We start from the raw sequence: 27063 nt of genomic DNA, 5'->3' as shown, positions 1-27063 counted from the left end.
GTCTAAACATCAGCCCTGGTCTAATCATAATATAGCCTAAACATAAGCCCTGGTCTAACCACACTGTAGTTTAAACATCAGCCTTGGTCTAATCACACTGTAGCCTAAACATCAGCCTTGGTCTAACATCAGCCCTGGTCTAACCCCACTGTGGCCTAAACATCAGCCCATGTCTAATCACACTGTAGTCTAAACATCCGCCCTGGTCTAATCACACTGTAGCCTAAACATCAGCCCCAGTCTAACATCAGCCCTGGTATAATCACACTGTAGCCTAAACATCAGCCCCAGTCTAACATCAGCCCTGGTATAATCACACTGTAGCCTAAACATCAGCCCCAGTCTAACATCAGCCCTGGTATAATCACACTGTAGCCTAAACATCAGCCCCAGTCTAACATCAGCCCTGGTATAATCACACTGTAGCCTAAACATCAGCCCCAGTCTAACATCAGCCCTGGTATAATCACACTGTAGCCTAAACATCAGCCCCAGTCTAACATCAGCCCTGGTATAATCACACTGTAGCCTAAACATCAGCCCCAGTCTAACATCAGCCCTGGTTTAATCACACTGTAGCCTAAACATCAGCCCCGGTCTAACATCAGCCCTGGTATAATCACACTGTAGCCTAAACATCATCTGAGCAACAGGCCCTTTGGTCAGATAAATATTTGTTTGTGTGTTTTACCTCTCTTCTAATAAAAATGCAGTAACATATCATAAAACTGATCAAAACATTTTAATCAAAGTGGAAATTTATTACAAATTCAGCAGATTACATCTCTGGCAGGAACGAAGGAGGAAGTGATAGGAACGCCTTAGTGTGCCGTCTCAGCTGTCTTCAATGCAGTTGGCACAAACTCTCAGGCAAACCACATTCCCTCTGACCCTGCGAAATGCAAAATGAGTGCAAGCATCATCTTCTTCCTGATCGCTCGACCGAAACTTCCTCCTTCCACCACATATAAAAAAAACTACAGCTCATACAAAGCTACTTCACTTGGGGCCCCTGAGTGGCGCAGCGGTTTAAGGCACTGCATCTTAGTGCTTGAGGCGTCACTACAGACACCCTGGTTTGATTCCAGGCAGTATAACATCCGGCCGTGATTGGGAGTCCGATAGGGCGGCGCACAATTGGCCCAGTGTCATCTGGGTCTGTTCGGTGTAGGCCGTCGTTGTAAATAACAATAGGTTTCTTTACTGAATTGCCTAGTTAAATTTAAAAAATAAAAACTTGTGACTTTGGTGACAGCGCTTGGCCCCAAATGACACCCTTCATCCTGGTCTATTGACTCTACAGCCAAAGCCTTCACAGATCCCCTTCACTTATTTCCATCACTAACTGATACAGATCTGATATCAAATCAAATCAAATTTATTTATATAGCCCTTCGTACATCAGCTGATATCTCAAAGTGCTGTACAGAAACCCAGCCTAAAACCCCAAACAGCAAGCAATGCAGGTGTAGAAGCACGGTATATATTTGATCACTCTGTTGTCACAGATCATTTTCCTGCGGAGCAGGAAATGCCAATTTTAGTGGTTTAAACAGGCTTCTGAAGTTTGTCATTTCCGGTTTAACATTTCAAACTTGATTTTCCCTCACGAAAACTATATCAACCCCTACAACAACCCAAAAAGTTATAATATAAATTTCCTGGTGCTCCAGTATTCTTTTTCCTGTTGTGAGAAGCTGGGTCAAATGAACCTGTTACAGTTTGCGCTGGGAAAAGGGGCAAAGCTGATTATTAAGTGCAATGTAGCGGCTGTGTTTAGTCTTTACACCATCACATCAGCTCTGAAAGAGATGTGATTGGTCAAATTAACAATTAGTGGGAAAAAGATCAGAATTGGGCTGCCTGTCTAAACACTGCCAACTAGTCTCTATTATGATGAACCTGTTTAACTTGTTCTGGGTTTCTGCTGCTTCAGTGTAGTACACACATTCACCACAGACAGACCCAACCCATTGCATCCATTTCTTAGTTCTGTCCAGTCCATCACCATGTCCACGTTAGACAGATAACTGCTGCTCTCAGTCTTTGTTTAAAAAAAAGCCTTAGGAATCAAAAACCGGTGTAGCAAGGTGTCTGCCTCGGTTCAGAGAAAAACAACATTCTCCCAAAGGACGTAGCGTGAAGAACCTGGTCATTCAGGGTGTTAATGTTCTTCACCGAGGTATACAGTGCCTTTGGAATGTGTTCAGACCCTTAACTCTGTACTTTGTTGATGCACCGTTGGCAGTGATTACAGCCTTGAGTCTTCTTGGGTATGACGCAACAAGCTTGGCACACCTGTATTTGGGGAGTTTCTCTTATTCTTCTCTACAGAGCCTCTCAAGCTCTGTCAGGTTGGATGGGGAGCGTTGCTGCACAGCTATTTTTTGATCTATCAAGAAATGTTTGATCGGGTTCAAGTCTGGGCTCTGGCTGGGCCAGTCAAGGACATTCAGAGACTTGTCCCGAAGCCCCTCCTACATTGTCTTGGCTGGGTGCTTAGGGTCGTTGTCCTGTTGGAAGGTGAACCGTAAGCCCAGTCTGAGGGCCTGAGTGCTCTGGAGCAGGTTTTCATCAATGATCTCTCTGTACTTTGCTCCGTTCATCTTTGCCTCAATCATGACCAGTCTCCCAGTCACTGGCATTGAAAAAACATCCCCACAGCATACCATAAAGGCCTGATTGGTGGAGTGCTGCAGAGATCATTGTCATTCCACAGAGGAACTCTAGAGCTCTGTCAGAATGACCATCGCGTTCTTGGTCACCTCCCTGACCAAGGACCTTCTCCACCGATTGCTCAGTTTGGCTTGGCGGCCAGCTCTAGGAAGAGTCTTGGTGGTTCCAAACTTCTATTTAAGAATGAAGGAGGCCTCTGTGTTCTTGGGGACCTTCAATTCTGCAGAAGTGTTTTGGTACCCTTCCCCTGATCTGTGCCTCGATACAATCCTGTCTCTGAGCTCGGACAATTCGACCTCATGGCTTGGTTTTTGCTCTGACATGCACTGTCAGGTGTGTGCCTTTCCAAATCATGTCCAATCAATTGAATTTACCACAGGTGGACTCCAATCAAGTTGTAAAAACATCTCAAGGATGATCAATGGAAACAAGATGCACCTGAGCTCAATTTTGAGTCTCATAGCAATTTTGTAAATTTGCCAACATTTCAAAAATGCTGTTTTTGCTTTGTCATTATGGGGTATTGTGATGTCATGATGGGGTATTGTGATGTCATTATGGGGTATTGTGATGTCATTATGGGGTATTGTGATGTCATTATGGGGTATTGTGATGTCATTATGGGGTATTGTGATGTCATGATGGGGTATTGTGATGTCATGATGGGGTATTGTGATGTCATTATGGGGTATTGTGATGTCATTATGGGGTATTGTGTGAGGCTACTGAAGTTTTTTAAAATTAATTTAATCCATTTTAGAATAAGTCTGTAACATAACAAAATGTGTAAAAAGTCAAGGGGTCTGAATACTTTCCAAATGCACAGTATATCCTTTCCCCATCCCCTGGAGGTGTCTCCATCTTTGTTTTTTGTTTGTTAGTTAGTTAGTGTATGAACAAACAACGAGGAAGTGATTGGTACATCAGTCAGTCTGTTACTGTATGAGATCAGCAGGGAGGACCAGGTTTGTGTAGGTCTGTCCATGCGTTGACCTGGTGAGTGATACTGTGTGTGGTGGTGGCTATCAGCCGTGAGTAGGTGCAGCGGTCATAAGCCACAGGGAAAACCTGGAAGAGGTTTCCACTGGGGGGGTCAGTAGGCCGGATGCCCAGGTGTCTCATACACAGTCCCAGATACACATCCTCTATGTAGACGGCTTTAACATGCCTGGACGCCTCCACCAGCTTCCTGGGGAGGTCTAAGGTGAAGACATAGCCCAGGCCCAGAGCATAAGGTGGGTATACCGGTTCAGGAAACACCTCCTTTGGAAGGTACCATTTGGAGTTATGGTCTCTTAGAACAGCGGCCCATTGGGCCACAAGTCCAGTCTGGTAGTTCTGCGTTGGAGCGTGAAGCAGCATGTTGACCAGGGTGTTCACGTTGAGGAACATGTCTGAGTCGATCTTCATGGCGTAGGAGGCGTTGGGGCAGCGAGAGCTCAGCCACTCCATCATCACCATGGTCTTGATGGTCAGGTTTTTGTAGCTGTCTATGAAGTCGCTCTGCAGCAGATCCTGGTGCTCTTTGCTCTCCTGCAGCACCTTCTCCTGGAGCTGCTCTGTCTCCTCTCCACTGGGCAGTCCCAGCAGGAAGAACAGACGGACCTCTCTGCCCAGTACCTGCCTCTCACTGCCCCAAGTCCTGCGGACTGCCTCACGGGCCTCCCTGTTATAGGGCGCCACTGGCACCATCAGAACCAGGAAGGGGTTCTGCTCCCGGCATTTCTCTGGCTCATCCAGGATGAAGGAGTACTCATGTGGGTATTGTACATGGTACGGTCCTCGGGACACGTACGGGGGAGGAGCGGCCAGAATCGCAACTGACATGTTTGCTGCTGGCTTGGTTGTTGAAGGTGAGATCCGTTCTTTGAGGTCAACTTCCAGGATGACCACAGTCATCATCACGACCAGGAACAAAAACAGGCCAAGGCAGCTACACCAGCGTCTCTTTTTGAGCTGTGTTTTGTCCGCCCCCTTCTGGCCATCATCAGTACTGCTGAAAACACAAGGTTGAGAAAAATACATCTCCTGTCAGTGTCTGACCACTGTTTCTCTAATTGATTCATTACTCCTTACGTTGGTTTAAATTCACAATGGAAGTTAATATATTTTACAGTTAGTAAGATATAAGATGTTTTTTCTTTTTACATATGAACTATGTTCACTTCATCATACTATATACAATCAATCAACATCATGCACTAGATTTGATTTGAATGTTCGATGTTTAGAAGAGAAATCCCCCCCCCCCCACCCCTCTCCCTCTGTGGCTCACCATTGTTTAGCGATGAGGGGCTGGGCATCATAGGCGTCAGGTGGGGGGCGCTGGGTCCAGAAGTTGTGGCAGACCCCCATCATGCATTTGGGTAAGATTGTATCAAAGAGGGTGTATAGAAGTCTGACAGAGATAAGTTACTCTAACAATCTGAGGCTCAGAATGTCAGCTCTCTGAATGTCAATTACTGTTTTTTTTTTTTAAAGGGCTTTATTACGTTTCAGGTAAATTAAGACGCCGTTTACCGTTGTCCATTTACGTTGGTCACCGTTCCAGGCTCTGCTTAAGGGGTAGTTCTCCCATAAACACCAATTGCGATAGTAGCTGGGTCTGTTCTGCTTATTTCGTTGACTTCAAACGAACCAGGAAAAAGAGCCAGTGAGATTTATCACTTTCTCTTCCGTCTCTGACGGTTGATTAGCAGTGGGTGGAGCATCGGTGGGAGGGCCGCTGTCTGACTTCATGGGTCTCAGCATGTCAGTAGCACAGCTGCTTTCTCTGTGGTTTCCTGTGTTGTTGGCATCACTCTCATGGCAACCGTTTTCCTTCTGTCAGTGATGTGTCATGAAGTGTTACAAACAGAAAATAAGTCTGACTTTTAAGACCTTGAACCAAATATCAACAATAGTACTTATCACTGTCAATGTCAACATTTACAACCACCTATATATCACCTGTGTGTGTCTGAGAGAGAGAAAGAGATCACAGAAGGGTTCTGGGATATAATATCTTTTAACTTCTGTCATGAAGACGTACATATTATGATTTCAGAAATATTAGCAATCTTACTTTTCTGCTATTTTAAGAACAAAATCTGTTAGAAGTCTTCCAATACATTGCCTGTAGTCGTTTTAATATTTTTTCCACTAAACCAACGTTGAACCAGTTTGTTTGTCCTGTACGCTGCTCAAATGTACCGTTTACATACACCTTAGCCAAAAACATTTTAAACTCAGTTTTTCACAATTCCTGACATTTAATGCTAGTAAAAATTATATAAACTATATAGGACACTATTTTTTACCAGAGACTATATATATATATATATTTGTATTACTTGTTTTATTTCACCTTTATTTAACCAGGTAGACCAGATCACCTTTATTTAACCAGGGAGACCAGATCACCTTTATTTAACCAGGTAGACCAGATCACCTTTATTTAACCAGGTAGACCAGATCACCTTTATTTAACCAGGTAGACCAGATCACCTTTATTTAACCAGGGAGACCAGATCACCTTTATTTAACCAGGTAGACCAGATCACCTTTATTTAACCAGGGAGACCAGATCACCTTTATTTAACCAGGGAGACCAGATCACCTTTATTTAACCAGGTAGACCAGATCACCTTTATTTAACCAGGGAGACCAGATCACCTTTATTTAACCAGGTAGACCAGATCACCTTTATTTAACCAGGGAGACCAGATCACCTTTATTTAACCAGGGAGACCAGATCACCTTTATTTAACCAGGGAGACCAGATCACCTTTATTTAACCAGGTAGACCAGATCACCTTTATTTAACCAGGTAGACCAGATCACCTTTATTTAACCAGGGAGACCAGATCACCTTTATTTAACCAGGTAGACCAGATCACCTTTATTTAACCAGGTAGACCAGATCACCTTTATTTAACCAGGGAGACCAGATCACCTTTATTTAACCAGGTAGGCCAGATCACCTTTATTTAACCAGGGAGGCCAGATCACCTTTATTTAACCAGGTAGGCCAGTTGAGAACAAGTTCTCATTTGCAACTGCGACCTGGCCAAGATAAAGCAAAGCAGTGTGACAGACAGAGTTACACATGGAGTAAACAATAAACAAGACAATAACACAAACAAGTCAATGACACAGTAGAAAAAAGAACGTTTATATACAGTGTGTGCAAAAGGCATGAGATAGGAGCGAATAATTACAATTTAGCAGATTAACACTGGAGTGATACATTTTTATTTTATTTTATTTTTTATTTATTTCACTTTTATTTAACCAGGTAGGCAAGTTGAGAACAAGTTCTCATTTACAATTGCGACCTGGCCAAGATAAAGCAAAGCAGTTCGACACATACAACGACACAGAGTTACACATGGAGTAAAACAAACATACAGTCACTAATACAGTATAAACAAGTCTAAATACGATGTGAGCAAATGAGGTGAGATAAGGGAGGTAAAGGCAAAAAGGCCATGGTGGCAAAGTAAATACAATATAGCAAGTAAAACACTGGAATGGTAGATTTGCAATGGGAGAATGTGCAAAGTAGAAATAAAAATAATGGGGTGCAAAGGAGCAAAATAAATGAATACAGTAGGGGGAGAGGTAGTTGTTTGGGCTAAATTATAGGTGGGCTATGTACAGGTGCAGTAATCTGTGAGCTGCTCTGACAGTTGGTGCTTAAAGCTAGTGAGGGAGATAAGTGTTTCCAGTTTCAGAGATTTTTGTAGTTCGTTCCAGTCATTGGCAGCAGAGAACTGGAAGGAGAGGCGGCCAAAGAAATAATTGGTTTTGGGGGTGACTAGAGAGATATACCTGCTGGAGCGTGTGCTACAGGTGGGAGATGCAATGGTGACCAGCGAGCTGAGATAAGGGGGGACTTTACCTAGCAGGGTCTTGTAGATGACATGGAGCCAGTGGGTTTGGCGACGAGTATGAAGCGAGGGCCAGCCAACGAGAGCGTACAGGTCGCAATGGTGGGTAGTATATGGGGCTTTGGTGACAAAACGGATTGCACTGTGATAGACTGCATCCAATTTGTTGAGTAGGGTATTGGAGGCTATTTTGTAAATGACATCGCCAAAGTCGAGGATTGGTAGGATGGTCAGTTTTACAAGGGTATGTTTGGCAGCATGAGTGAAGGATGCTTTGTTGCGAAATAGGAAGCCAATTCTAGATTTAACTTTGGATTGGAGATGTTTGATATGGGTCTGGAAGGAGAGTTTACAGTCTAACCAGACACCTAAGTATTTGTAGTTGTCCACGTATTCTAAGTCAGAGCCGTCCAGAGTAGTAATGTTGGACAGGCGGGTAGGTACAGGTAGCGATCGGTTGAAGAGCATGCATTTAGTTTTACTTGTATTTAAGAGCAATTGGAGGCCACGGAAGGAGAGTTGTATGGCATTGAAGCTTGCCTGGAGGGTTGTTAACACAGTGTCCAAAGAAGGGCCAGAAGTATACAGAATGGTGTCGTCTGCGTAGAGGTGGATCAGAGACTCACCAGCAGCAAGAGCGACCTCATTGATGTATACAGAGAAGAGAGTCGGTCCAAGAATTGAACCCTGTGGCACCCCCATAGAGACTGCCAGAGGTCCGGACAGCAGACCCTCCGATTTGACACACTGAACTCTATCAGAGAAGTAGTTGGTGAACCAGGCGAGGCAATCATTTGAGAAACCAAGGCTGTCGAGTCTGCCGATGAGGATGTGGTGATTGACAGAGTCGAAAGCCTTGGCCAGATCAATGAATACGGCTGCACAGTAATGTTTCTTATCGATGGCGGTTAAGATATCATTTAGGACCTTGAGCGTGGCTGAGGTGCACCCATGACCAGCTCTGAAACCAGATAGCAGAGAAGGTATGGTGAGATTCGAAATGGTCGGTAATCTGTTTGTTGACTTGGCTTTCGAAGACCTTAGAAAGGCATGGTAGGATAGATATAGGTCTGTAGCAGTTTGGGTCAAGAGTGTCACCCCCTTTGAAGAGGGGGATGACCGCAGCTGCTTTCCAATCTTTGGGAATCTCAGACGACACGAAAGAGAGGTTGAACAGGCTAGTAATAGGGGTGGCAACAATTTTGGCAGATAATTTTAGAAAGAAAGGGTCCAGATTGTCTAGCCCGGCTGATTTGTAGGGGTCCAGATTTTGCAGCTCATTCAGAACATCAGCTGAGCAGATTTGGGAGAAGGAGAAATGGGGAAGGCTTGGGCGAGTTGTTGTGGGGGGTGCAGTGCTGTTGACCGGGGTAGGAGTAGCCAGGTGGAAAGCATGGCCAGCCGTAGAAAAATGCTTATTGAAATTCTCAATTATGGTGGATTTATCAGTGGTGACAGTGTTTCCTATCTTCAGTGCAGTGGGCAGCTGGGAGGAGGTGTTCTTATTCTCCATGGACTTTACAGTGTCCCAGAACTTTTTTGAGTTAGTGTTGCAGGAAGCAAATGTCTGCTTGAAAAAGCTAGCCTTGGCTTTTCTAACTGCCTGTGTATAATGGTTTCTAGCTTCCCTGAACAGCTGCATATCACGGGGGCTGTTCGATGCTAATGCAGAACGCCATAGGATGTTTTTGTGTTGGTTAAGGGCAGTCAGGTCTGGGGAGAACCAAGGGCTATATCTGTTCCTGGTTCTAAATTTCTTGAATGGGGCATGTTTATTTAAGATGGTTAGGAAGGCATTTAAAAAAAAATATCCAGGCATCCTCTACTGACGGGATGAGATCAATATCCTTCCAGGATACCCCGGCCAGGTCGATTAGAAAGGCCTGCTCGCTGAAGTGTTTCAGGGAGCGTTTTACAGTGATGAGTGGAGGTCGTTTGACCGCTGACCCATTACGGATGCAGGCAATGAGGCAGTGATCGCTGAGATCTTGGTTGAAAACAGCAGAGGTGTATTTAGAGGGCAAGTTGGTTAGGATGATATCTATGAGGGTGCCCGTGTTTAAGGCTTTGGGGAGGTACCTGGTAGGTTCATTGATAATTTGTGTGAGGTTGAGGGCATCAAGTTTAGATTGTAGGATGGCTGGGGTGTTAAGCATGTTCCAGTTTAGGTCGCCTAGCAGCACAAGCTCTGAAGATAGATGGGGGGCAATCAGTTCACATATGGTGTCCAGAGCACAGCTGGGGGCAGAGGGTGGTCTATAGCAGGCGGCAACAGTGAGAGACTTGTTTTTAGAGAGGTGGATTTTTAAAAGTAGAAGTTCAAATTGTTTGGGTACAGACCTGGATAGTAGGACAGAACTCTGCAGGCTATCTTTGCAGTAGATTGCAACACCGCCCCCTTTGGCAGTTCTATCTTGTCTGAAAATGTTGTAGTTTGGAATTAAAATGTCTGAATTTTTGGTGGTCTTCCTAAGCCAGGATTCAGACACAGCTAGAACATCCGGGTTGGCAGAGTGTGCTAAAGCAGTGAATAGAACAAACTTAGGGAGGAGGCTTCTAATGTTAACATGCATGAAACCAAGGCTATTACGGTTACAGAAGTCGTCAAAAGAGAGCACCTGGGGAATAGGAGTGAAGCTAGGCACTGCAGGGCCTGGATTAACCTCTACATCGCCAGAGGAACAGAGTAGGAGTAGAATAAGGGTGCGGCTAAAAGCAATAAGAATTGGTCGTTTAGAACGTCTGGAACAGAGAGTAAAAGGAGGTTTCTGGGGGCGATAAAATAGCATCAAGGTATAATGTACAGACAAAGGTAAGGTAGGATGTGAATACAGTGGAGGTAAACCTAGGTATTGAGTGATGAAGAGAGAGATATTGTCTCTAGAAACATCATTGAAACCAGGAGATGTCATTGCATGTGTGGGTGGTGGAACTAATAGGTTGGATAAGGTATAATGAGCAGGACTAGAGGCTCTACAGTGAAATAAGCCAATAAACACTAACCAGAACAGCAATGGACAAGGCATATTGACATTGAGAGGCATGCTCAGTCGAGTGATCAAAAGGGTCCAGTGAGTGGAGAGGTTGGTTGGGGGTCACGGCGATTTAGACAGCTAAATCGGTAGCAAGCTAGCATAGGAGCAAGCTAGCATAGAATGGAGGTCTGTTATTAGCCAACTCTTGCGTTCCTTCAGTAGATTAGTGGGTTTCCGTGTGGTAGAGGGGATTAATCCAAATCACACAACAACAACAAAAATAAAAACAATAGATATAGTTATAGAGGCCCAAGAAGAAAAATAAATAAATACAAATTTTTAAAAAATTGTCCGATTGTCTATTCAGATAGCAGCCGATGAGATAGCCAACGGCTAGCAGGCCGCAGATGGGCGCCCAGGCAACGTTGCGCCGGAGGAGCCAGCCGGACAATTCCCTCGGGTAGACAACGTCGGCAGTCCAACTGTGAAGGCCCGGTGGGGCTCCGCGTAGGCAGCAAAACGGGTCCGGATAGGTGACTGCAGCCCAGGAGTGATTGATAGAACTCTTCAGCTGGCTAGCTCCGGAACAATTGATGTTAGCTCCGGAATCGACGAAAGCCGATAGTCACACGGATAGCAGCTAGCTAGCTGTGAGATCCAGGTATGGATGTCCAGAGCCAGCGGCCGAAATCCGGTATGTTCCGTTCCGAGCCGCGCTGCGCTGCACCGCGCCGTACAAAACTGGCGATAGATTCGAGCCAAAGGACAGCCGATGACCACAAACCGTGGTTAGCTGAGTACTAACGATTAGCCAGTAAATAAGCTAACTAGCTTCTGAACCAGCTTCAGAGTAGCTTCTGGACCAGCTTCTGGCTAGCTCCCGGCTAGCTTCTGGCTAATTTCTGGCTAGCCTCTCGGAGGATTACAGATCTGAGGTATATAATACTTTTTTATATAAATATAAATTGGTGAAGCGGATTGCAGGAGAGTGTTCTGAAGATGAGTTTTTGGAAAATTAAAAATGTATGTGAAAAAAAAGTTGTAAATATATCTATATATTTATATACACGACAGGACGAGGACAAAAATAAGTCTGAACTGCTATGCCATCTTGGGAAGTGAGCAGATGATGATGTGCAAGTAGAGATACTGGTGTGCAAAAGAGCAGAAAAGTAAATAAAATAAAAACAGTATGGGGATGAGGTAGGTAGATTGGGTGGGCTATTTACAGATGGACTATGTACAACTGCAGCGATGGGGCAGTGAGAGGCAGGTACGACACGGCTAGGACATCAGGGTTGGCGGAGTGTGCTAAAGTAGTGAGTAAAACAAACTTAGGGAGGAGGCTTCTGATGTTGACATGCATGAAACCAAGGTTTTTTCGATCACAGACGTCAACAAATGATGGTGCCTGGGGACACGCGGGGCCTGGGTTTACCTCCACATCACCAAAAATTGGATTTGTTTTCAAATTCTTTGTGGGTCTGTGTAATCTGAGGGAAATATGCGTCTCTAATATGGTCATTTTTGACAACTTTTACTTCACTACATTCCTAAAGAAAATAATGTACTTTTTACTCCATACAATTTCCCCGACACCTAAAAATAGTCAATACATTTTGCAGGACAGGAAAATGGTCCAATTCACACAACTATCAAGAGAACATCCCTGGTCATCCCTACTGCCTCTGATCTGGAGGACTCACTAAACAGAGAACATCCCTGGTCATCCCTACTGCCTCTGATCTGGAGGGCTCACTAAACAGAGAACATCCCTGGTCATCCCTACTAGCCTCTGATCTGGAGGACTCACTAAACAGAGAACATCCCTGGTCATCCCTACTGCCTCTGATCTGGAAGACTCACTAAACAGAGATCATCCCTGGTCATCCCTACTGCCTCTGATCTGGAGGACTCACGTAACACAAATGCTTTGTTTGTAAATGATGTCTCAGTGTTGGAGTGTGCCCCTGGCTATCTGTAAATTAAAACAAACTAGAAAACAGTGCCGTCTGGTTTGATTAATATAAGCAATTTGAATTGATTTATACTTGTACTTTTTACTTTTGATAGTAAAACATATTTCTATCCAAATACTTTTCGACTTTTACTCAAGTCGTATTTTACTGGGGGACTTTCACTTTTACTTGAGTCATTTTCTATTAAAGTAGCTTTACTTTTACTACAGTATGATGATTGAGTACCTTTTCCACCACGGCAGAAACACAGAGATAAGGTGACCCTTCTCTACCACACCCACAGAAACACAGAGATAAGGTGATCCTTCTCTACCACACCCACAGAAACACAGAGATAAGGTGATCCTTCTCTACCACACCCACAGAAACACAGGGATAAGGTGATCCCTCTCTACCACTCCCAGAGAAAAGCATCCAAGAGAAAGTCACAGCTCAAACAAGACACCCACAGGGAGCGGGGTCACGGTCAGGGACACCATTGTCCAGCACCCATGGAGCACTGGGGTTAAGTGTTTGCTCAAAGGCACAGTGACAGATTTGCCATTTTGTCAGCTCCAGGATTGGAACCATCACCCTTTTGGGTTATTGGCCCAACGCTCTAACCTCAAGGCTATTTGTCTTTCCCAGAGTGTTGTTTTCAATGACAGACAGGCCCAGGTTGGTGCAAGTTTCTCCACACGTCCAGAAGCTCCTGAGGAGTGTTGAGGATGGTCGTGATAACAGCCATGTAGTGACAGCGGTCCTGGGCTCCTGCATACCCCTGAAAAAGGTTTCCACTGGGGGGGTCAGTAGGCCGGATGCCCAGGTGTCTCATACACAGTCCCAGATACACATCCTCTATGTAGACGGCTTTAACATGCCTGGACGCCTCCACCAGCTTCCTGGGGAGGTCTAAGGTGAAGACATAGCCCAGGCCCAGAGCATAAGGTGGATATACCGGTTCAGGAAACACCTCCTTTGGAAGGTACCATTTGGAGTTATGGTCTCTTAGAACAGCGCCCCGTCGGGCCACTAGTCCAGTCTGGTAGTTCTGCTTTGGAGCGTGAAGCAGCATGTTGACCAGGGTGTTCACATTGAGGAACATGTCTGAGTCGATCTTCATGGCGTAGGAGGCGTTGGGGCAGCGAGAGCTCAGCCACTCCATCATCACCATGGTCTTGATGGTCAGGTTTTTGTAGCTGTCTATGAAGTCACTCTGCAGCAGATCCTGGTGCTCTTTGCTCTCCTGCAGCACCTTCTCCTGGAGCTGCTCTGTCTCCTCTCCACTGGGCAGTCCCAGCAGGAAGAACAGACGGACCTCTCTGCCCAGTACCTGCCTCTCACTGCCCCAAGTCCTGCGGACGGCCTCACGGGCCTCCCTGTTATAGGGCGCCACTGGCACCATCAGAACCAGGAAGGGGTTCTGCTCCCGGCATTTCTCTGGCTCATCCAGGATGAAGGAGTACTCATGTGGGTATTGTACATGGTACGGTCCTCGGGACACGTACGGGGGAGGAACGGCCAGAATCGCAACTGACATGTTTGCTGCTGGCTTGGTTGTTGAAGGTGAGATCCTTTCTTTGAGGTCAACTGCCAGGATGACCACAATCATCATCACGACCAGGAACAGAAACAGGCAAAGGCAGCTGTTGCGACACCAGCGTCTCTTTTTGAGCTGTGTTTTGTCCGCCCCCTTCTGGCCATCATCAGTACTGCTGAAACACAAGGTTGAGAAAAATACATCTCCTGTCAGTGTCTGACCACTGTTTCTCTAATTGATTCATTACTCCTTACGTTGGTTTAAATTCACAATGGAAGTTAATATATTTTATAGTTAGTAAGATAAGATGGTTTTTCTTTTTACATATGAACTATGTTCACTTCATCGTACTATATACAATCAATCAACATCATGCACTAGATTTGATTTGAATGTTCGATGTTTAGAAGAGAAGTCCCCCCCCCCACCCCTCTCCCTCTGTGGCTCACCATTGTTTAGCGATGAGGGGCTGGGCATCATGGGCGTCAGGTGGGGGGCGCTGGGTCCAGAAGTTGTGGCAGACCCCCATCATGCATTTGGGTAAGATTGTTTTAATTTAACCAGGTAGGCCAGTTGAGAACAAGTTCTCATTTGCAACTGCGACCTGGCCAAGATAAAGCAAAGCAGTGTGACAGACAACAGAGTTACACATGGAGTAAACAATTAACAAGACAATAACACAAACAAGTCAATGACACAGTAGAAAAAAGAAAGTCTATATACAGTGTGTGCAAAAGGCATGAGATAGGAGGGAATAATTACAATTTAGCAGATTAACACTGGAGTGATAAATTAGCAGATGATGATGTGCAAGTAGAGATACTGATGTGCAAAAGAGCAGAAAAGTAAATAAAATAAAAACAGTATGGGGATGAGGTAGGTAGATTGGGTGGGCTATTTACAGATGGACTATGTACAGGTGCAGCGATCGGTTAGCTGCTCAGATAGTTGATGTTTAAAGTTGGTGAGGGAAATAAAAGTCTCCAACTTCAGCGATTTTTGCAATTCGTTCCAGTCACTGGCAGCAGAGAACTGGAAGGAAAGCTGGCCAAATGAGGTGTTGGCTTTGGGGATGATCAGTGAGATATACCTGCTGGAACGTGTACTACAGGTGGGTGTTGTTATCGTGACCAGTGAACTGAGATAAGGCAGAGCTTTACCTAGCATAGACTTATAGATGACCTGGAGCCAGTGGATCTGGCGACGAATATGTAGCGAGGGCCAGCCGACTACAGCATACAGGTCGCAGTGGTGGGTGGTATAAGGTGATTTGGTGACAAAACGGATGGCACTGTGATAGACTGCATCCAATTTGCTGAGTAGAGGGTTGGAAGCTATTTTGTAGATGACATCGCCGAAGTCGAGGATCGGTAGGATAGTCAGTTTTACTGGGGTAAGTTTGGCGGCGTGAGTGAAGGAGGCTTTCTTGCGAAATAGAAAGCCGATTCTCGATTTGATTTTGGATTGGAGATGTTTAATATGAGTCTGGAAGGAGAGTTTCCAGTCTAGCCAGACACCTAGGTATTTATAGACGTCCACGTATTCTAGGTCGGAACCATCCAGGATGGTGATGCTAGTCGAGCGGGCGGGTGTGGGCAGCGAACGGTTGAAAAGCATGCATTTGGTTTTTACTAGCATTTTAGAGCAGTTGGAGGCCACTGAAGGAGTGTTTTGTGGCATTGAAGCTCGTTTGGAGGTTAGTTAGCACAGTGTCCAAGGAAGGGCCAGAAGTATACAGAATGGTGTCTTCTGCGTAGAGGTGGAACAGGGAATCACCCGCAGCAAGAGCGACATCATTGATATATACAGAGAAAAGAGTCGGCCCGAGAATTGAACCCTGTGGTACACCCCCATAGAAACTGCCAGAGGTCCGGACAACATGCCCTCCGAAATACCACACAGAACTCTGTCTGCAAAGTAGTTGGTGAACCAGGCGAGGCAGTCATTAGAAAAACCAAGGCTATTGAGTCTGCCGATAAGAATACGGTGATTGACAGAGTCGAAAGCCTTGGCCAGGACGATGAAGATGGCTGCACAGTACTGTCTTTTCTCGATGGCGTTTAATGATATCGTTTAGTACCTTGAGCGTGGCTGAGGTGCACACGTAACCGTCTCGGAAGCCAGATTGCACAGCGGAGAAGGTACGGTGGGATTCGAAATGGTCAGTGATCTGTTTATTAACTTGGCTTTCGAATACTTTAGATAGGCAGGGCAGGATGGATATAGATAGGTATGTAGCAGTTTGGGTCTAGGGTGTCACCCCCTTTGAAGAGGGGGATGACCGTGGCAGCTTTCCAATCTTTAGGAATCTTGGACGATACGAAAGAGATTGAACAGGCTGGTAATAGGGGTTGCAACAATGGCGGTGGATAGTTTTAGAAAGAGAGGGTCCAGATTGTCTAGCCCAGCTGATTTGTACTGGTCCAGGTTTTGCAGCGCTTTCAGAACATCTGCTGTCTGCATATGGGTGAAGGAGAAACTGGGGAGACTTGGGCGAGTAGCTGCAGGTGGGGGCGGGGCTGTTGGCCAGGGTTGGAGTATCCAGGAGGAAGGCATGGCCAGCTGTTGAGAACTGCTTATTGACATTTTTGATTTATCATAGATTTATCAGTGGTGACCGTGTTACCTAGCCTCAGTGCACTGGGCAGCTGGGAGGAGGTGCTCTTGTTCCCCATGGACTTTACAGTGTCCCAAAACCTTTTGGAGTTAGAGCTACCGGATGCAAATTTCTGCTTGAAAAAGCTGGCCTTTGCTTTCCTGACTGACTGCTTGTATTGGTTCCTGACTTCCCTGAACAGTTGCATATCGTGGGGACTATTCGATGCTATGGCAGTCCGCCACAGGATGTTTTTGTGCTTGTCAAGTGCAGTCAGGTCTGGAGTGAACCAAGGGCTATCTCGGTTCTTAGTTCTGCATTTTTTGAACAGGGCATGCTTATCTAAGATGGTGAGGAAATTACTTTTAAAGAATGACCAGGCATCCTCGACTGACAGGATGAGGTCAATATCCTTCCAGGATACCCGGGCCAGGTCGATTAGAAAGGCCTGCTCGCAGATGTGTTTTAGGGAGCGTTTGACAGTGATGAGGGGTGGTCGTTTGACCGCGGACCCATAGCGGATACAGGCAATGAGGCAGGGATCGCTGAGATCCTGATTGAAAACAGCAGAGGTGTATTTGGAGGGCAAGTTGGTCAGGATAATGTCTATGAGGGAGCCCATGTTTATGGATTTAGGGTTGTACCTGGTGGGTTCCTTGATGATTTGTGTGAGATTGGAGGGCATCTAGCTTAGATTGGAGGACTGCCGGGGTGTTAAGCATATCCCAGTTTAGGTCACCTAACAGAATGAACTCTGAAGCTAGATGGGGCGCGATCAATTCACAAATGGTGTCCAGGGCACACCTGGGAGCGGAGGGGGGTCGATAGCAGGCGGCAACAGTGAGAGACTTATTTCTGGAGAGGTTAATTTTTAAAATTAGAAGTTCAAACTGTTTGGGTATAGACCTGGAAAGTATGAGAACTTTGCAGACTCTCTCTGCAGTAGATTGAAACTCCTCCCCCTTTGGCAGTTCTATCTTAACGGAAAATGTTGTAGCTGGGTATGAAAATCTCAGAATTGTTGGTGGCCTTATCCCTTTGTTTCTGTGGGTGTGGTAGAGAAGGATCACCTTATCCCTGTTTCTGCAGTGGTGGTACCACACCACATAATACCACACCACATAGTGGGGTGGCAGCTAGCCTAGTGGTTAGAGCATTGGACTAGTATCCGAAAGTTTGCAAGATTGAATCCCTGAGCTGACAAGGTAAAAAAATCTGCCGTTCTGCTCCTGAACCGGGCAGTTAACCAAAGGTTTTTTTAGGCCGTCATTGAAAATAAGAATTTGTTCTTTAACTAACTTGCCTAGTTTAAATAAAGGTCAAATAAATAAAATATAGTACCACACCCCAATTCTACACATTTTAACATGTCTAAAATCAAATGGTGGCCCCCTGGGCTTCGAGGCCCCTATGGACGTAATCTGGACACGATAACTACCAGATTTGGCTAGCTGGTTAGCCTAATTTACCTGCGTAGATAACTTTGACCTGTAGTTGATCAACGTGAAATTTGACAGGTTATAAATACCTCTCTAATGTCTATCGGTGGCATAACAAGAGGACACCTACTCGGTGGCATAACAAGAGGACAACTACTCGGTGGCATTACAAGAGGACACCTACTCGGTGGCATAACAAGAGGACACCTACTCGGTGGCATAACAAGAGGACAACTACTCTGTGGCATAACAAGAGGACACCTACTCTGTGGCATAACAAGAGGACAACTACTCGGTGGCATAACAAGAGGACAACTACTCGGTGGCATAACAAGAGGACAACTACTCGGTGGCATTACAAGAGGACAACTACTCGGTGGCATAACAAGACGACACCTACTCGGTGGCATAACAAGACGACACCTACTCGGTGGCATAACAAGACGACACCTACTCGGTGGCATAACAAGACGACACCTACTCGGTGGCATAACAAGAGGACAACTACTCGGTGGCATAACAAGAGGACAACTACTCGGTGGCATAACAAGAGGACAACTACTCGGTGGCATAACAAGAGGACACCTACTCGGTGGCATAACAAGAGGACAACTACTCGGTGGCATAACAAGAGGACAACTACTCGGTGGCATTACAAGACGACAACTACTCGGTGGCATAACAAGACGACACCTACTCGGTGGCATAACAAGACGACACCTACTCGGTGGCATAACAAGACGACACCTACTCGGTGGCATAACAAGAGGACAACTACTCGGTGGCATAACAAGAGGACAACTACTCGGTGGCATAACAAGAGGACAACTACTCGGTGGCATAACAAGAGGACAACTACTCTGTGGCATAACAAGAGGACACCTACTCGGTGGCATTACAAGAGGACAACTACTCGGTGGCATTACAAGAGGACAACTACTCGGTGGCATAACAAGACGACACCTACTCGGTGGCATAACAAGACGACACCTACTCGGTGGCATAACAAGACGACACCTACTCGGTGGCATAACAAAACGACACCTACTCGGTGGCATTACAGGAGGACACCTACTCGGTGGCATAACAAGAGGACAACTACTCGGTGGCATAACAAGAGGACAACTACTCGGTGGCATAACAAGAGGACAACTACTCGGTGGCATTACAAGAGGACAACTACTCGGTGGCATAACAAGAGGACAACTACTCGGTGGCATAACAAGAGGACAACTACTCGGTGGCATTACAAGAGGACAACTACTCGGTGGCATTACAAGAGGACAACTACTCGGTGGCATAACAAGACGACACCTACTCGGTGGCATAACAAGACGACACCTACTCGGTGGCATAACAAGACGACACCTACTCGGTGGCATAACAAGAGGACACCTACTCGGTGGCATAACAAGAGGACACCTACTCGGTGGCATAACAAGAGGACACCTACTCGGTGGCATAACAAGAGGACACCTACTCGGTGGCATAACAAGAGGACACCTACTCGGTGGCATAACAAGAGGACACCTACTCGGTGGCATAACAAGAGGACACCTACTCGGTGGCATAACAAGAGGACACCTACTCGGTGGCATAACAAGAGGACAACTACTCGGTGGCATTACAAGAGGACAACTACTCGGTGGCATTACAAGAGGACAACTACTCGGTGGCATAACAAGACGACACCTACTCGGTGGCATAACAAGACGACACCTACTCGGTGGCATAACAAGACGACACCTACTCGGTGGCATAACAAGACGACACCTACTCGGTGGCATAACAAGACGACACCTACTCGGTGGCATTACAAGAGGACACCTACTCGGTGGCATTACAAGAGGACACCTACTCGGTGGCATTACAAGAGGACACCTACTCGGTGGCATAACAAGACGACACCTACTCGGTGGCATAACAAGACGACACCTACTCGGTGGCATAACAAGAGGACAACTACTCGGTGGCATAACAAGAGGACAACTACTCGGTGGCATAACAAGAGGACATCTACTCGGTGGCATAACAAGAGGACAACTACTCGGTGGCATAACAAGAGGACAACTACTCGGTGGCATAACAAGAGAACAACTACTCGGTGGCATAACAAGAGGACAACTACTCGGTGGCATAACAAGAGGACAACTACTCGGTGGCATAACAAGAGGACACCTACTCGGTGGCATAACAAGAGGACACCTACTCGGTGGCATAACAAGAGGACAACTACTCGGTGGCATAACAAGAGGACAACTACTCGGTGGCATAACAAGAGGACACCTACTCGGTGGCATAACAAGAGGACACCTACTCGGTGGCATAACAAGAGAACAACTACTCGGTGGCATAACAAGAGGACAACTACTCGGTGGCATAACAAGAGGACAACTACTCGGTGGCATTACAAGAGGACACCTACTCGGTGGCATTACAAGAGGACACCTACTCGGTGGCATAACAAGACGACACCTACTCGGTGGCATAACAAGACGACACCTACTCTGTGGCATAACAAGACGACACCTACTCGGTGGCATAACAAGAGGACACCTACTCGGTGGCATAACAAGAGGACACCTACTCGGTGGCATAACAAGAGGACACCTACTCGGTGGCATAACAAGAGGACACCTACTCGGTGGCATAACAAGAGGACACCTACTCGGTGGCATAACAAGAGGACACCTACTCGGTGGCATAACAAGAGGACAACTACTCGGTGGCATTACAAGAGGACAACTACTCGGTGGCATTACAAGAGGACAACTACTCGGTGGCATAACAAGACGACACCTACTCGGTGGCATAACAAGACGACACCTACTCGGTGGCATAACAAGACGACACCTACTCGGTGGCATAACAAGACGACACCTACTCGGTGGCATAACAAGACGACACCTACTCGGTGGCATAACAAGACGACACCTACTCGGTGGCATAACAAGAGGACACCTACTCGGTGGCATAACAAGAGGACACCTACTCGGTGGCATAACAAGAGGACACCTACTCGGTGGCATAACAAGAGGACACCTACTCGGTGGCATAACAAGAGGACACCTACTCGGTGGCATAACAAGAGGACACCTACTCGGTGGCATAACAAGAGGACAACTACTCGGTGGCATTACAAGAGGACAACTACTCGGTGGCATAACAAGACGACACCTACTCGGTGGCATAACAAGACGACACCTACTCGGTGGCATAACAAGACGACACCTACTCGGTGGCATAACAAGACGACACCTACTCGGTGGCATAACAAGACGACACCTACTCGGTGGCATTACAAGAGGACACCTACTCGGTGGCATTACAAGAGGACACCTACTCGGTGGCATTACAAGAGGACACCTACTCGGTGGCATAACAAGACGACACCTACTCGGTGGCATAACAAGACGACACCTACTCGGTGGCATAACAAGAGGACAACTACTCGGTGGCATAACAAGAGGACAACTACTCGGTGGCATAACAAGAGGACAACTACTCGGTGGCATAACAAGAGGACAACTACTCTGTGGCATAACAAGAGGACACCTACTCGGTGGCATAACAAGAGGACAACTACTCGGTGGCATTACAAGAGGACAACTACTCGGTGGCATTACAAGAGGACAACTACTCGGTGGCATAACAAGACGACACCTACTCGGTGGCATAACAAGACGACACCTACTCGGTGGCATAACAAGACGACACCTACTCGGTGGCATAACAAAACGACACCTACTCGGTGGCATTACAGGAGGACACCTACTCGGTGGCATAACAAGAGAACAACTACTCGGTGGCATAACAAGAGGACAACTACTCGGTGGCATAACAAGAGGACAACTACTCGGTGGCATAACAAGAGGACACCTACTCGGTGGCATAACAAGAGGACACCTACTCGGTGGCATAACAAGAGGACAACTACTCGGTGGCATAACAAGAGGACAACTACTCGGTGGCATAACAAGAGGACACCTACTCGGTGGCATAACAAGAGGACACCTACTCGGTGGCATAACAAGAGAACAACTACTCGGTGGCATAACAAGAGGACAACTACTCGGTGGCATAACAAGAGGACAACTACTCGGTGGCATTACAAGAGGACACCTACTCGGTGGCATTACAAGAGGACACCTACTCGGTGGCATAACAAGACGACACCTACTTGGTGGCATAACAAGATGACACCTACTCTGTGGCATAACAAGACGACACCTACTCGGTGGCATAACAAGAGGACACCTACTCGGTGGCATAACAAGAGGACACCTACTCGGTGGCATAACAAGAGGACACCTACTCGGTGGCATAACAAGAGGACACCTACTCGGTGGCATAACAAGAGGACACCTACTCGGTGGCATAACAAGAGGACACCTACTCGGTGGCATAACAAGAGGACACCTACTCGGTGGCATAACAAGAGGACACCTACTCGGTGGCATAACAAGAGGACACCTACTCGGTGGCATAACAAGAGGACAACTACTCGGTGGCATTACAAGAGGACAACTACTCGGTGGCATTACAAGAGGACACCTACTCGGTGGCATAACAAGACGACACCTACTCGGTGGCATAACAAGACGACACCTACTCGGTGGCATAACAAGACGACACCTACTCGGTGGCATAACAAGACGACACCTACTCGGTGGCATAACAAGAGGACACCTACTCGGTGGCATAACAAGAGGACACCTACTCGGTGGCATAACAAGAGGACACCTACTCGGTGGCATAACAAGAGGACACCTACTCGGTGGCATAACAAGAGGACACCTACTCGGTGGCATAACAAGAGGACACCTACTCGGTGGCATAACAAGAGGACAACTACTCGGTGGCATTACAAGAGGACAACTACTCGGTGGCATTACAAGAGGACAACTACTCGGTGGCATAACAAGACGACACCTACTCGGTGGCATAACAAGACGACACCTACTCGGTGGCATAACAAGACGACACCTACTCGGTGGCATAACAAGACGACACCTACTCGGTGGCATTACAAGTGGACACCTACTCGGTGGCATTACAAGTGGACACCTACTCGGTGGCATTACAAGAGGACACCTACTCGGTGGCATAACAAGAGGACAACTACTCGGTGGCATTACAAGAGGACAACTACTCGGTGGCATTACAAGAGGACAACTACTCGGTGGCATAACAAGACGACACCTACTCGGTGGCATAACAAGACGACATCTACTCGGTGGCATAACAAGACGACACCTACTCGGTGGCATAACAAGACGACACCTACTCGGTGGCATAACAAGACGACACCTACTCGGTGGCATTACAAGAGGACACCTACTCGGTGGCATTACAAGAGGACACCTACTCGGTGGCATAACAAGAGGACACCTACTCGGTGGCATAACAAGAGGACACCTACTCGGTGGCATAACAAGAGGACACCTACTCGGTGGCATAACAAGAGGACACCTACTCGGTGGCATAACAAGAGGACACCTACTCGGTGGCATAACAAGAGGACATCTACTCGGTGGCATAACAAGAGGACAACTACTCGGTGGCATAACAAGAGGACAACTACTCGGTGGCATAACAAGAGGACAACTACTCGGTGGCATAACAAGAGGACAACTACTCGGTGGCATAACAAGAGGACAACTACTCGGTGGCATAACAAGAGGACAACTACTCGGTGGCATAACAAGAGGACAACTACTCTGTGGCATAACAAGAGGACACCTACTCGGTGGCATAACAAGAGGACAACTACTCGGTGGCATAACAAGAGGACACCTACTCGGTGGCATAACAAGACGACACCTACTCGGTGGCATAACAAGAGGACACCTACTCGGTGGCATAACAAGAGGACAACTACTTGTGCAATTCTACACTGTGTCACTGGACCTTGTGCATTGTGTTGCTATAACTCTCTACAGCAGAAAGTTGAAAGCTCGACTAACTTCGTTGAAAAAAAATAACAATAATAACAATCATTAAAATAATTACAGTGGGGACCGTATTGACCCCGTTCTGGGTCCGTTCCGCGATACCCCTATTGAGTGTGGCTGCTGTAGCGTCTACCTGGATCAGGCTCAATTCACTTCCTGTTACTACATTAACAATGACACATGGATCCATGTGTGAATGTATCTCACCTACACCTAAATTAGACTAAAATATTAGCACTACATAATCTGGTGGGTGATAACCTTCAATCTGGATAATAACACAAAACAAATCTTAAGACTAGAGACATTTATCGACAAATATTACGAAAACAATCAACACCCAAACATGACGAAGAGTAAGACAGGGGAACCGATTTCAAAACGGAAACGTGACTTCTACAGACACAGACGATTTAATATTTTCACCACCGGGAATGGTAAAGGTCAAAATCGATCTGTTAAAATCAATAAATGACAACCTGGGTATACTTGAATTAGTTAGTAAGGATATAAAAGAGTTGAAGGCAAGCCTCGAGATGAGTGATGAAAAAGCTGTGACATTGGAGAAGGAAACACACAAGCTAAAAGGGACAGTCAATAAGATTGAAACCGAAATGAATGAAATTAAAAAGTAGAACACCGTTCTGAGGGAAGCCTTTACTGGACATACAAACTAGATCCATGAGAGAGAATCGGGTACTTACAGGTATCCAGGAGAAAGAAGGGGAAGTTCCTGAATCTGTAGTTAGACAGTTCCTCCTTTACAGCGCTTCAGATCCCACGCGAAGTTATCGACTAAATCCAAATTGAACGTGTACACCGCTTCCGACAGAGAGGCCAAAGTTATGACCGCCCAATCGTTGCCAAATTTGCTTCATTTAAAGATAAAACAATGGTTAAAAGCCTTGGTAAAAGACTTGCTGGGACCAAAATTGACATGAATGATCAGTTTCCGAAGGAAATTGCAGAACGGCGCAAAGTTCTGTATCCAATTTTCAAAGAAAATAGATTAAAAGCGAAACGAGAAGCTCTCGTCGTCGATAAACTATATATTGATAACCAGTTGTTCAGAGACACAAAGACCACTCCATGGTTATTTAAAAAATTACAAAGTTCTCATAGATGAGGAAAATAAACACAATTCTAGCCCAGTTATGGATTGTAACGATACAATAAAAAATATATAGATTTTCTATATATCTTCACATATAACTAATTGAACGCACAAGCACTAATTCAACATAGTGAAGATAAAAACGAAGCAAACAGAAAGCACAGTATGTGTGGTGTGTGTTTATTTTGATTTGTTATGTTTGTAAGTTGAGTGAGTGAGTAATGAAATGGTTGCATATCCCAGAGCCAATGTATTACTGTGAGCCGGGGTATGACAGGGCTTTCAATGCTGTTCAGATGACGGATATACTTTTATAATGAATTATACGTCTTATTTATTTATTGTCCTATCATGGTGGAACAGTTTTAAAATAGATGATACGTTTGATTTGTTATTGTCCTATCATGGGGAACTACATAAAAAAAAAAAATTATATCTAATAATTTATTTATGATCCTAATTGAATGGTACGGTCCATGACCCTATACCCTAGACACCCACCTGAATGATCCAGATACTAAGGAGAAGTCCTAATTTAATGGTAAGGTCCATGACCCTATACCCTAGACACCCACCTGAATGATCCAGATACTAAGGAGAAGTCCTAATTTAATGGTACGGTCCATGACCCTATACCCTAGACACCCACCTGAATGACCCAGATACTAAGGAGAAGTCCTAATTTAATGGTACGGTCCATGACCCTATACCCTAGACACCCACCTGAATGACCCAGATACTAAGGAGAAGTCCTAATTTAATGGTACGGTCCATGACCCTATACCCTAGACACCCACCTGAATGATCCAGATACTAAGGAGAAGTCCTAATTTAATGGTACGGTCCATGACCCTATACCCTAGACACCCACCTGAATGATCCAGATACTAAGGAGAAGTCCTAATTTAATGGTACGGTCCATGACCCTATACCCTAGACACCCACCTGAATGACCCAGATACTAAGGAGAAGTCCTAATTTAATGGTACGGTTCATGACCCTATACCCTAGACACCCACCTGAAGGATCCAGATACTAAGGAGAAGTCCTAATTTAATGGTATGGTCCATGACCCTATACCCTAGACACCCACCTGAATGATCCAGATACTAAGGAGAAGTCCTAATTTAATGGTACGGTCCATGACCCTATACCCTAGGCACCCACCTGAATGATCCAGATACTAAGGAGAAGTCCTAATTTAATGGTACGGTCCATGACCCTATACCCTAGACACCCACCTGAATGACCCAGATACTAAGGAGAAGTCCTAATTTAATGGTACGGTCCATGACCCTATACCCTAGACACCCACCTGAATGATCCAGATACTAAGGAGAAGTCCTAATTTAATGGTACGGTCCATGACCCTATACCCTAGACACCCACCTGAATGATCCAGATACTAAGGAGAAGTCCTAATTTAATGGTACGGTCCATGACCCTATACCCTAGACACCCACCTGAATGACCCAGATACTAAGGAGAAGTCCTAATTTAATGGTACGGTCCATGACCCTATACCCTAGACACCCACCTGAATGATCCAGATACTAAGGTTGAAGTCCTAATTTAATGGTATGGTCCATGACCCTATACCCTAGACACCCACCTGAATGATCCAGATACTAAGGAGAAGTCCTAATTTAATGGTACGGTCCATGACTCTATACCCTAGACACCCACCTGAATGATCCAGATACTAAGGAGAAGTCCTAATTTAATGGTACGGTCCATGACCCTATACCCTAGACACCCACCTGAATGATCCAGATACTAAGGAGAAGTCCTAATTTAATGGTACGGTCCATGACCCTAAACCCTAGACACCCACCTGAATGACCCAGATACTAAGGTTGAAGTCCTAATTTAATGGTACGGTCCATGACCCTATACCCTAGACACCCACCTGAATGACCCAGATACTAAGGTTGAAGTCC

At 45.9% G+C, this 27063-nt stretch overlaps 2 protein-coding genes across 4 annotated transcripts; both read right to left on the bottom strand.

The window, feature by feature from the left end:
* Positions 1-740: 740 nt before the first annotated feature.
* LOC110518908 (beta-1,3-galactosyltransferase 1) lies at positions 741-5504 on the bottom strand. Of its 2 annotated transcripts, none has more exons than XM_036981623.2 (2): positions 4952-5504; positions 741-4672 (listed from the first exon to the last, which is right to left on the bottom strand). In XM_036981623.2, the coding sequence occupies exons 1-2, from the start codon at positions 5032-5034 to the stop codon at positions 3625-3627; spliced, it is 1131 nt and encodes a 376-aa protein (XP_036837518.2). In that variant the 5' UTR covers positions 5035-5504; the 3' UTR covers positions 741-3624. The 2 variants fall into 2 exon arrangements, with proteins under 2 accessions (XP_036837518.2, XP_090079382.1); XM_090223256.1 differs by having other exon boundaries at positions 741-4669; positions 4952-5328.
* A 7075-nt stretch (positions 5505-12579) lies between these two features.
* Positions 12580-25383, bottom strand: LOC110511757 (beta-1,3-galactosyltransferase 1-like). 2 transcript variants are annotated; one of them, XM_090223255.1, is made up of 3 exons: positions 24714-25383; positions 14470-14624; positions 12580-14195 (listed from the first exon to the last, which is right to left on the bottom strand). In XM_090223255.1, the coding sequence occupies exons 2-3, from the start codon at positions 14550-14552 to the stop codon at positions 13139-13141; spliced, it is 1140 nt and encodes a 379-aa protein (XP_090079381.1). In that variant the 5' UTR covers positions 14553-14624; positions 24714-25383; the 3' UTR covers positions 12580-13138. The 2 variants fall into 2 exon arrangements, with proteins under 2 accessions (XP_090079381.1, XP_036837517.2); XM_036981622.2 differs by having other exon boundaries at positions 12580-14192.
* Between the last annotated feature and the right edge of the window lie 1680 nt (positions 25384-27063).

Source organism: Oncorhynchus mykiss, chromosome 26 (assembly GCF_057628025.1).
Source record: "Oncorhynchus mykiss isolate SJ-2025 chromosome 26, ASM5762802v1, whole genome shotgun sequence".
Lineage (NCBI taxonomy): Eukaryota > Metazoa > Chordata > Actinopteri > Salmoniformes > Salmonidae > Oncorhynchus > Oncorhynchus mykiss.
The sequence above is the reverse complement of the archived record's forward strand: the minus strand, read 5'-3'. Positions and strand labels throughout refer to the sequence as shown.